The sequence below is a fragment of the Genypterus blacodes genome, unplaced genomic scaffold, assembly GCF_046128005.1.
Source record: "Genypterus blacodes isolate CSIRO-AG114 ecotype Tasmania unplaced genomic scaffold, CSIRO-AGI_Gbla_v1 ptg000057l_1, whole genome shotgun sequence".
NCBI lineage: Eukaryota > Metazoa > Chordata > Actinopteri > Ophidiiformes > Ophidiidae > Genypterus > Genypterus blacodes.
Window position 1 is genome coordinate 2,657,501 of NW_027466869.1, and position 12,500 is coordinate 2,670,000.

Consider the following 12,500-nt stretch of genomic DNA (forward strand, 5'->3'; position numbering starts at 1 on the left):
AGGAGAGATGGATTGACACGCGTGCCGCCGGGCGAGAAAGCGGTAAACGTGGAGTCGCACCCCGCCGGTGGGAGGCACGGCGCCACGTGGATAAATGAGCGCCGCTCCCAGCAGGAGGCCGTGCAGCATGTAGCTCGCGGAACACAGACACACAGCAACACACACTCGTTAGGAAACACCAATAAACACGTTCCCGACTTGGCAGGTGAGGTGAGTTTACCGTAGCGAGGAGGGGAATGGCGGCGGCAAATGCGTTGTTAGGCCCGTAAGGCTTTGTCATGCTTGAACCGCACTCTGCTTCCTTTAACACGCCCCCGTTTGTTGCTAACAGGCTTCCCGTCTTGTTGGTCGTCGTGCTCCGACGCTTTGTACCCCGCGGTTCTGTTTACCCGGGTAAATGAGAGAACCCACAGCTGCGATGATGTCGCTCCTTACGGTCGCAAGAGCAACGTGACACATGCTGCAATTCTCTCTCTCTTTTGTTGTTGTTATTGTTGTTGTTATTGTTAATGCTTTGGACGGCCAGCAACTCCTTTTGTCCCAGAAACCTTTTGGGCTCGTCAGACGTTCATCTTGCCGGTTTTCAAACTGTCAAGATGGTTCAGTGTGAGCCGGGGGAAGGGCGAGGGAACAGCGTCTAGCCCGGAGACAGGAGAATCACACACTGATTTTGCTCTTGTTCATGTTGCAAAGGTCGATTCAGCGTCGCGAAAGAGCGAGCGAGGGAAAGAGAGAGAACAGCGTTTCTCTACTCGGCTGCCACTGTCGCGATCCGGGTGTTTGTTCAATAATTGCTGGCTCCGATTAAGCAAATTCACAGCAGACCAAGCTGCCGGGAGGCGAGCGTTTTGCCGCGGAGGCCGTCGGTTTCAGCCTGTTTCTTCTTCTGCTTCATCAATAGTAATCTCCACGTCGGATTCTGGTCTTGCCTGTCACTGCGGAGCGCTTTGTTGTTGCAGCCTCGCTCGGCTCTAAAGCCCGACGTGGGAAGAATGAGCTAAAATTGCCCCAATTTAATGCACAGGAGATGCATGATAGATTTACAATAGGATGCCAGCGCTGCACATCCGCTCCGTCTCTTCTTTGTCTTTCTTGCTCTTTAAAACCGGTGAGAAAACGGTGCCAAGTGCCGGGTCTATTGTCCGCCAGAAAGTGTGTGTTTTATTTCCCTGCAGACACACACGCACACCCAGAGAGGTGAGTAAGTGGGAATAAACGTCGAAGCAGTCTTTGCCTTTCAAATGTTGTATTTTTAGATGGCGAGCGATTCAGATCTGCAGCTCTGCTTTGTGTTCATTCACTCAGACCCAACGTGGAATAAGACAGAAATCCAAACAGGGGCTGGGAACGTACATTTGTGCACAGAGGAAGACAGGCGGCAGAGCCCGAAACTGTACCCGAATGATCGGCGCGCATCGATCCTTCGGGAAGTCGCCCGAGCCCCAGCCAGGCCTGCGGAACCTGCAGTCACAGATAGCGTCCATAGATCCAGGAGCTGTGACTTTTCTAATTAGAGTTCGGAGTCAGACCCAGCTGGATTAGCTAGCGCGTGGCTCTAGGCTAGCTATTAACACCCAAGTCAGCCAGACGAACAGGAAATACGACAGAACACACACACACACACACACACATAACCTACACATACCAGGATGTAGCAAAGAAAATCAGCCTCCATATTGTTTGTGTTTAAACTATATTTCTGTGTGTGTGTGTTTGTGTGTGTGTGTGTGTGTGTGTGTGTGTGTGTGTGTGTGTGTGTGTGTGTGTGTGTTCACAGTGGAGAGAGTCCTGGAGTCATTAAACTTTGTAGGACTTGAGGACTTTGTGCCACAAACTCACTCTTAACTTATACTTATGTAAATATACATTATGAATTTTCAGTATTACTTTCAGTTTGTGCGTGTGTGTGTGTGTCTATATCCATGAAAATCTATATGCATATGTGTACATGCTGGAGTGTGTGTGTGTGTGTGGCCACACTAATACGTACAAATCCACTTTGCTTGAAATCCTCTCGGGAAGCTGTTCATTTGATTTATCTTCACCTTTCAGTAACACACACACACACACCCTCCTTCCCACTTTGCCAGCTAATAAACCCCCTAAGATCCACACCTACGTAGACACATTTACATTCACACCCGTACATATATACACACACACACACACGCACACGCTACCTCGAGGGAGACGTAGGAAATAAATTCGACACTTCCGCTTCCCGAAGAAGCCTTAAGGACAAAGGGAAATTTAATCTTGGATAAGCCTCCTGATAGAATCTCTGTATTAACTCTGTGCTGCGGCTTCACAGCTCTCCCATCAACCCTTTACCTCCCACACCTTGGCCTCCAGTCCCTCTCTCTCCTCTCTCCTTCCTCCCTCTCCGCTCCTCGTCACACTCCCTCATTCTCCACTTTCCTTTTCCTTTCCGGTTCTCCAAACTCGCCGCCACGCTGTCCTCCCTGCCCCCTTCCCCATCATTCCCGGTTTTTCCGCCCCTCAAACCTCTCCGCTTCCGTTCCCTTCCCCTTGTCACAGGGCTTTTTACACTATTGGTATTAAATGCTGGCGCGACCTTCCTGGCATACTTAAGCAGGAAGGGATCCTTGTAAGGCTGTTTGAGTGTTTAATATTTTCCGCACGCCGCTGACTTAAGCCCCTTAAGTGCTTTGGCAACACTTATTCCACGGTGGCACCAATAAAGCCCATTAAAAATTTGATTTGGATGTGAGTGAGCGAGAGCGAGGGAGAGAGAGAGAAAGAATTGGGAGAAAAGGGGGAACAGGAGGGGACAAGATTTGCCGTTGCCCCCTCTCTTCTTTCCTGCACACACACACTGCGACAAAAACAAATACACCCATCGGGGGGTCGCCCACACAGGGCCTCAGCACACACACACACTCCCCGTGCGATGATTTGCGATTTGTTTCTTCTTGTCTTCTGTAATTACGTCCTTTGTAGATCTATAAAGCTTTCCTGTGACCCTAATTTGTTAAAAACGCTCTAAAAATAAATGTAACTTTATTTGACTTGATAATAGGAGATGAGGCTGATTAAACTCAACGGGGAAAGACGCTTTGTCTGCGGTTCGTTGTTAGTTTATGATCAATATCAGCCGATCCAGGAGATGATTAGCTGTTATTGTAGCTGCTCGTGTTTGTTTTACGGGACGGCGACAGTCAAAGACGCAGAGTTTGGCTTCGGCTGTTTTCTTTCCACTGCTAGTTTTATTGCCAGTAACAATAATGATAGTACATGTGGCAATGAGCTCCAAGATAGTGACTTTGCACGTGTGTGTGTGTGTGGCTGAGTTAAGTGTGATGTGTCAGCACTGTGCTCCGTCTCATCAGGGTGAAATAGGAAGCAGATTTGGTCGTTTACTAGCCGACGTTCACATGCACAGAGTTAGACTCGCATTTACCTCTGCTTTAGTCACATGCGCTTCAAATTACATATTTAATGTCGCACAACACACGCGACACACACACATACACGCACGCACACATATCGTGCAGCAGACAGCCCTGCACATCCCCGAGGCAATAAAATCGCCCATTTAACATAAAGAGGCACTATGACGCCTCTGTGTGCGGCTGCCTGGATAAATTAATGGGCAGTAGATGGTGAAAAGGCTCAACAGACAGCTAAATGTACACCCTGGTTCAGTAGGCACTGGACAGCTACACACACTCACACTCACACACTCACACACGCCGCCACTGTTTGCCGACCTGAAAGACAAGCATTGTCGCCGGGTTCCATCCACACAAACACACAAACAAACACACACACAGATCTCTAACCTTCACAAAATAGTATGCAGAATATGCAGGCGCTGACCCCACACAGAAACACACACACACACACGCACACACTGGCCCCAGCCAAAGGGGAGGGTCAGGGATATATAAACAAGTGGAGGACAAGGGAACTGACATCCAGCGGGAGATTCAGCATTGGGATTATAGCAACTTTCACACAACGGGAGAGAAGAAGAAGAAGAAGAAGCGGAGGGGAAGGAGAGGAACTCGCAGGAAGTAACTCCGTGCTATGGCTTGAAGCGCCGACGGGTGGAAGGAGCGAGAGCGTGCGAGAGAGGCCAGAGCGGATAAACTGCACACTTTTTTTGGAAGGAGATCGATTTGAACCCGGCAAACACACTTCCACTCTGCTGTCCACTGCTGAGGCCTCGGACCTGCCAGAGCCCAGCAGCTGCCCTACAGACCAGCACAGGGTCATTTCCTTAAAATTCCAGCCAGTTGACCTTTGGAAGGCAGCGCCACTGGGAACACTGGCCACGTTCCGACTGCGGACTTTGCCAGGAGTTACACGAACAAACGCCTGGCGCCAGAGAGAGAGAGAGAGAGAGAGAGAGAGAGAGAGAGAGGGGGGAAGGGAGACACACAGAGACAGACAGTGTGCTGTAATCTCATGATGACACCTGCACTTTATTCTATCTGATAGCGCTCAGTGAACTGTGTGGTTCAGCCCATCACAGTTTTTATCTACACTACAAAATACACGCGCACACACACAGGCATATTAGCACACGCACACACTGCCACGGCATTGCAACACACTCTCCAGCAGCGGCGATGCGTTAGCTCCTGACAATCAGTAGAACATAGTCCGGACCAGCAGTCATTGAGATCAGTGTGTGTGCGTGTGGGTGTGTGTGAAAGTGTGTGCAGCCAGCGGAGCGCGTTTGCAAAGGACGAGTTTGTCAGGTCGATGTGACATGATTGTACTGACACTGTGATAACCTGTGATCATTCTGAGGAGTCTTAAATCTCCTAAACCTCGTGTACCTTGTGCACCTTGTGCACCTTGCGCACCTTGTGCACCTCGTGTCCCTTGTGCACCTTGTGTCCCTTGTGCACCTCGTGTACCTTGTGGATCTTGTGTACGTCGTGAAAGTAACCTGTTTATTTCGGTGCACAACATAATAGAATATTTGAAATAAGACATAAATTGCTCAGCTGCAGTTTGCTCGACCTCATTCAGAGCCTCTCATCCTGCTGCTGCTCCTCCGCCTCCATAGATTCTATTGAACCCGAGCTGAGGTCAGAGCACCGTAGCGTCTCCGTTTCTCCAGAGACTGAACCGGCTCCCATTTACCTGCTAGCATCCCAACCGATTTCCCTCCCTGTCAAGTGCTCGCTGCCAAAATCTACGCTATCGACGTCAGGAGGCGTATCCGCTGGGCGCTCTCCTGACGTCTCCACCTGAGTCTGTCAGCAATATTGCATCATTGATATTTGTTGTCCTCGCGCGGCGTCGCTCGCAGGAGCAACAGTCGATTTGTTGTGGTTAATTGTACGTCTGCCTGCCGCTCTGAGCTCAACTCCGCGGTGTTACAGTCAACGTTTTGCTCAGGAGCTAATTAGCCTGTCGCTCATTTAGTTAATTACACACTTTAGATATATAATAACATATATATATGTGCTTTGGTTGCCTTTGGTGTCGGCTGCTGTGGTTTATTGACCCGGGAGCGTTGGGCATTGGTCTGTGGGGATTAACGGAGCGCTGTGGTAGAAAATAGAGCGGCTAGCAGAGCTTTCTTCCTTTTGTTGTCGTTCTGCTCAGACGGCACTGAGCTGCTGTGCTGTTTTGTAACGGCTGAGCTTTAACACTGCACGCACCCCGACTTCTTTCTAAGCAGAACAAGTTGCTAAAGTCGACAGCAGAACTTTTTGTTTCTGGCAGCTCCTCTCAGTGTGCGTTATGTTACAGCAGCTAAATCACAGGCGGTGTTAGCTCTCGCTCTGGTCAAACTTCCTTGGCCTTGGCTGTTGGTTCACCTCTGCGTGCCGCTGCTAGTGGTGCTGCTGCAGTTAGAGCAATTTCCTCGCGCGTCTGGTGATGCGGTGCGGCACATGAGGGTCAGTTCTACCAGCGTATCCTCAAACATCAACCTCTATCTGTTTTTACCAGAGTGAAGCCGCTCAGCGAGTCGCGTGTTTGCAGCATTGCAGTTGCAGAATAAAATCGGCGTGCCAGTCCGCGCGCGCGTGTGTGTGTGAGAGTGTGTGTAGATTGGCTCGTCTGTAGCAGTGCAGGCAGGGTCACAGAGGAGCCATTGATCAAACGCTCGCATCCACACACGCGTCCACACATACACACTCAGCTCCTCAATACACAATGAGGGCTGTCCAGAGCTCTGTCCTCTGCTGCCGCCGCCTCCCCGCCCCTCTCTCTCTGGCCCTGCGCAGCTTGGTCCTGGTCCTGCTCTGCACCGCTCGTAAGTCACGCACGTACGCATAAACGCACGGATACACACACACACAGGAAAATGTATGTAGACGATGGATTCTGAATCGGAGTTCTGCTGTGGTAAGATTGGAAAAGAAGCTTGTTATACACGCAAAAGCTGTTCAATCCATCCCTCCTCCTCATATAGGTGGTATCCTGCAGATTTGTAATGTGCTGTTCCTGTTTATATGAAGAGGGAGCAATAATAGTTGTAAATCATCTGGAATTGATGCAGTGTAAGAAGTGATGAGACGATGAGTTGTGGCCCTAGCGAACGGCCGAGGGAGGAAGAGCTCCCAGCGGGATGAAGAAACTAGAGCCTTAAATGAATTGTTCAAAATTCCACTGATTAAGTTAGAATTGGTAATTAAAATTGAGAATAGAAAGAGTGCGAAGACAGAAACATATGCCGGGGGGGAGGGAGGGAGGGTGGCAGAGAGAGAGAGAGAGGGAGAGAGGGAGAGAGGGGGGGAGAACAAGAGAGAAAAAGAGAGAGAGAGAGAGAGAGGGAACGGACAAAAGGCTCTGAGCGATACCGCCGCAAATGAAAATGTGGAGACGCAAAGAGAGAGATATACGAATGAGTGAAGGACCTAATGAAAGAAGGTCAGACCCCAGAGAGAGAGAGAGAGGGAGAGGGAGGGAGAGAGAGAGAGAGAGAGAGAGGGAGAGGAAGAAACCTATAGAAAGGATGAAGAAGCAGGGATGCAGAAGCAGAGAGAGATGGAGACAATGGAGCCTGTGTGTGTGTGTGTGTGTGTGCGTGTGCGTGTTTTATACGGAGATAAAACAAAACTGTTTAAAGTGCTGTGTGTGTGTGTGCGCGTGTGTGTGCGTGTGCGCGTGTGTGTGCATGTGCCAGATGCTTGCCAGAGAAGCATAAAGAGTAAAGAAAGCATGAAGTGTTGATCTGGATCTATTAATACCTCCTGATGTTATTATCATGCGTTGAACATGGTGGAGATGTTTTCCCCCGCTGCTGCCAAACTCTCAGCTCAAGCCTTGTTTTGCATTTTAGATCAACATGGCCGATACCGTGTGATTCGTGAGGAGTGTGTGAGACAGAAAGACGGGCAGACAGAACACCACTGTGCCTTGGCAGCTCGTGTGGTTATGCAATTTCTGTTTGTAGGGCATCTCCAATGCGCTCATATAAACACACCCACACACACACACACACACCTCGCACAACGACACAGTATGTCCAGCCCTCTCTCACAAACACACACCATTGTCATCACACACACACACACAGAGACACAGGAAAGAGGGAAAGCAGCCATGTGGTGTTCAGGCCTCTGCTCTTGGCCGGTGGTGAATCTCCAGTGTGGTATTCGTAGCGTAATAGCCCTGTAAATTTCCTTTAAGCCACCATTGGGGTGTGTGTGTGTGCGCATGTGCCTGTGTGTGTGTGGTGACCATTGTTGCTGGGTTGTTGAGGCGGTGACAAACCCGGGGCCATAAAAGGCTGCACAGTAGATAGAGCTAACCAGCTTTGGCTGACAGAGAACGGGAGGAGGGAGGAGAAGATTGTGGCTTGTGTGAAGGGTAAGGAGAGGTGAACAGTGGAGCAGAGAGTAATTGGCAGAGAGAGAGAGAGGCAATGCGGTGAAGGAGGGGAGGAAGAGGAAGAGGAGGTGATTGAAATACGCAGACTGGCTGGAGAGAAGGGAGACAAAAACAAGGAGTGGAGAGGGGAATTTGCGTTAAGAACAGTATGAAATGCACAAATAGAATGAGAGAAGGAGTCAAACAGAGGAGAGGAAGAGAGGAAGGGAGTGAGGAGAGAAATCAGACTAATAAAGAGAGAACCAGGCAATTAGAAACACCCAAAAGCAAAAGAGAAGATGAAATAGAGAAACATTTCAAGATTCACTCTCCAGTTTCTGGCTTATTCCCTCCGTACCCCCCTCCCCCCTCCTCCCCCCTTCCCTCCCGTCTTCCGCTCCCTCTGCGCGCCATAAAAACAGCACGATTATGCCGCAGACTTGAGCCCGCAGAACAAATCACGTTTAGTAAAGGAGAAGCGCGGTGGAGACGGAAGCAGCGGAGAGTCGGGGGCAGATTCCCGGCGAGTCACAAAAGAGAGAGAATGAGAGCGATTGCAAGGGAGTGAAAGCCTATTGCAGCTTGGAAGGAGAGTGTTGCAAGGAGGGGGGACTGGCTCTTGAAGAAAGAAGAAGAAAGAGTGACAGGAGTGAAACGATCTGAACCCACGAGAGAGAGAGAATCAGAGAGAGAGAGAGAGAGAGAGAGAGAGAGCAAAAGAGAGAGAGAGAGAGAGAGAGAGAGAGAGAAGGGAGTTCTCTTGAGGCCCAGGCGAGAGAGGAGAGGAGAGGAGAGGAGAGGTTTGGGAGGACACTGTCGAGGAGATAACATTGGGATGAGGAAGAGGAGGAGGAGGAGGAAGGAGCGATGACGGCGGAAGGCGAAATCAAGGATTAGATCAGGCAGAAGGTGGGGGAGGCAGAGGAGGGATGGAGAGACTGCGGGTTGAGATAGGAAGTGAGGGAGGGAGGGAGAGAGAGAGAGAGAGATGGTGAGAATGAGATTAGAGAGAGAGCGGGATGAGAAGAATTACGAGTTGAGGACCAAGTGGAAGTGTGTGTGTGTGTGTGTGTGTGCGTGTGTGTGTAGGGGACGAGAGAGAGGCTAAGCGGGAGAGAGGAGAGAAAAGAAAAGGAGGACAGGAGGAAGCGACAGAATGAAGATAATGAGAGATGAGAGCGAGATTTGTAAAGGGGGATTATGTATTATTTATAGGGGGGAGCGTCTCTTTCCTCCTCCGCGCCGGATTTTGATTGGCACACAGCTCTGACTCCAGGAGAGAGATGGAGGGATAATTTTAGAGCAGGAAGAAGAGGGAGGAGAGGTAGAGCAGAGGGAGGGAGAGAGAGAGAGAGAGGAGGAGAGAGGGAGAGAGAGGGTTGTGGTTGTTGAGATGAATGTGAGGAGAAGAGGAGAAGAAGAACATCAAAGTCTGCTGCTTCGTCGACTAAAGTTCGCCACGGAACTCTGATTAACCTAGATCAACTTCTCCCACACACACAAACACAAACACACACACACACCCCTCACTTCCATAAACATTGCGATACTCATTTGCATACATGTTCCAGAAGAACTCACAGACTCGCGGGAAAAGCGTGAGGCCACGTGGGAAGCGGATGAGGTCGTCGCCGTTGGACAGCGCCGGCAACGACCCCGTCAAAGAAGCTACAACTACAAGCCGGTGTTATTGTTTTAATTAAAGGCGTCACAGCAGCGTGAGGGAGTGCCGGGACGTTTCCCTCCCATCGATCGCCCCGTACGCTCCGTGGTCTGCATGCAAAGTCAACACGGGCCGCTGGCTCCGCTCCAACGGGAAGATAATGAGAGATAATGAAAAGGCAGACAGTGATTTTACACATTCAAGGATACAGGGGGGGCTTGTTTGGGGGCAAAGCGGAGACAGCTCCACTCTCTTGTCTTTACGTCCCCACCCCCCTTCCCCCTCCGTCCCTCCTCTCACACCCCGGCTGTCTCTGCTGCCTTCACTCTGGGAGACATTCTGCGTAAGAGAGGGGGAAAGGGGTCGGGATTGAAACGGACACGGAGAGAGCAAGAAAAGGAAGCCGAGCGAGAGAGAGAGAGAGTGGGCGAGAGACAGAGAGAGAGGGAGAGAGAGAGAGAGAGACGGTAATTCAGCCTGCTAACCCTCCACCAACGAGGAAGGATTCTAGAATTTACTGTGACCGGGGTGAGCCTGTCGTCCTGCTGGCTGCCTCCCAAATCCCCCTCTTTTAACTTTCCACACCTCTCCTCATCCGTCCATCCCTCCCTCTTCTCACTGCCCACCCCCCCTCCCCCAGCTCCCCCCGGCCTGTAACTCAGCTCCATTGCGGGGACCATTAGGACGGGGCCCGCGGACAGCCTTGTCTTATGAATTTGCGCGGCTGTTATTTATTTATTTGTTTATGTATTAGGGAATGATGGCCGCCCTCTCCCAGCTCTATTGCCTCCGTAAATAAAAGGCCCCTTTTTTTCCCCCCACCAGGGCCGCGACGGCACAGACGGAGGCTTTTTCACAACCCGGAGCGGCCGAGTCAGCGTCTGTGAAATACTGCCCCCGCTTGGTTTCAACGAGCAGTGATTGTTTTTGCTCCCCTGCCGCCCCCTCCCTCTTTTATTTATCCGCCGATCATAGGCGTCAGTGCGGCGCAGCGGCATCGATCGCTCTCAGCGTTCTCTCTTAATATAATTCGACGCTTGCAGAGTATTTTACTATGGGCGCATATTTTAATGGGGGCCAGATTAATACCTCTGTCACAGAGGTTGATTCCCTCCCCCGCTTCTTCATCGCCTCCCTCTGCTTTACTGTGCTGGTGATCAGAGGCGCAGGCTCGTGGCCTTGATCTGAATGGCAGCCTATAAAGCCTACAGTCAAGCTAAAGTGCTGTACCCAGCTGTGTTATGAGCGGCTGTGAGGGAATATGCGTCATCTCTCATATATTCCTTCCAGTTCTTGCCAGCTGCATTATTATACCCCAACTATCACTTCCTAACTCCCTGCGATCATTTTCCGGATCCAGCCCCCCCACACACATACATAGACACACACCCCGCGTCCCTCCATCCCTCTGTGCACTTTGCCGGAGGATTGATCACACAGCAGCAGCAGCAGCAGCTCGCAGGTGCTCGTGGGTGGCATCACTCAGCGGGACGCGGCGGATGCCAGTCATCCCGCTCGCAACGTTTAAAAAAAAAAGTAACTTAGTAAACGTCATTGTGGCTTCTATTCACGCTGCCGCATCGTTACAACCTCTCTCCTGTGAAGAGGTGACAGCTGCGGGGAGAAGCGGACGTGTTATTTGGAGGCTAATTGGTCACGCTAAAGCAAACTTTCGACCACTGCTTTTGCGGCGTTGCTCCTGCTGTGTCCCTCTTGACGGGTCACTACACGCACGTGGAGGCCGCGTAGGCTTTGGCGCCATTCTTAGCCACATCATTACATGTAATCCTTCTTTGACAGAATGGTGACCAAGCCACGGTTGCCAGGGTGACAAGTAATCACAGCCATTAGAAATATAATTGGGATGATGGTGGCAGGCCCTGACGGCCCCTGATATGAATCACAATATTGATGCAGCGAATGGAGGCAATAATGACTGCAATTAGAGCTAATTGTCCATTTTTCCCTCTTCCGTAGAGTTCCTTTTATCTGTACTCCCTCTTAGTTTCTTTATGTCTTTAGTTCAATATCCATTGCGTCTCACCTGATGCCATGAATATGTAGAGTGTGTTTCCTTAAACCAGATTACAATCGATGTCAGAATAGCTCAGCTGCATTACGCCAACCCTGAATGTGCCCACATATGCCCATCTATTATACACACACACTCTCACACACACACACACACACTACACATACATTTGCAGATATAGACATTTATTCTGGCCCTAAGCAGTCCAGTCAGCAGCTCCTGCTATGGCAGCGACCATCTGTTTGTCTCACAGCATTCCCTGCCTTCTGAAGGTGTTTTACAGAACTCCCAGGCACGGTGCGAGACCCGGCAGTCAAACATATATATCGTCCTGCCATCTTCATCGGCACACCTTATTGCCTGCTTTATCACCGCGCTTCAATATTGATGTCGCTCCTTCTCTAAATCCTCCCCACGGCCACTGCGTTGCGTATGCCAGCAAAGGGAAATGCAAATTGGGATGCAAATTGGTAAATACTTGTTTGTGGAACCCGTGGTGCCGGTTCTCACTCCAGGCTCTCGCATTCCGCTCCTGGCTGCAGCCTCGTGACTAATTGCTCCACAAATCGTTTGAATTCAAACCGGCGAAGCTCGGTGTCCGTGGCTCTCAGTGGGAGGCGTGACTCACTCGAGCCGTGTCAACTGTCTGACCCGCAAACACGGAGGAGGCTCCAATCACGGCGTAATCAACCTCCTAATTACTGAGAGTTGGGCTGTCAGCGACATCAAAGTGCCTCCCTGCTGTTTCTCAGCCCCCTTTTCTATAAAAATATTGCGTCGAGGGGCCGTGCAAGGTAGTTTGAAAAATTCGGTGTTGGTGCTCATGCAGCTGTTTGTGAGTGTGCTTGTCCCGAGGCGTGTGTGTGTCTGTGTGTGTGTGTGTGCTCTCTCTGAAGTGTGTATGTGTGCAGTCTGTGATCCAGCGAAAACCCTCCACTGGTATAATGGAGTGTAATGGATCGGTGTAGCTCGCACCTGGATGGGAAATGTGAGAGAAGTGTGTGA

General features: G+C 50.5%; 1 protein-coding gene across 4 annotated transcripts in view; it reads left to right on the plus strand.

Moving 5' to 3' along the window:
- Nucleotides 1-12,500, plus strand: part of cadm4 (cell adhesion molecule 4) — a 123,751-nt gene that overhangs the window by 84,056 nt on the left and 27,195 nt on the right. For 3 of the 4 annotated variants that reach the window (XM_076152703.1, XM_076152700.1, XM_076152704.1), the window contains exon 1: nt 3,948-6,241. The exons of the other annotated variant lie outside the window; for it this stretch is intronic. In XM_076152703.1, the coding sequence (XP_076008818.1) occupies nt 6,142-6,241 (100 nt within the window). In that variant the 5' untranslated portion in view covers nt 3,948-6,141. Of the gene's footprint in view, nt 1-3,947; nt 6,242-12,500 lie in introns of those variants that run through there. 4 annotated transcript variants of the gene reach the window in all.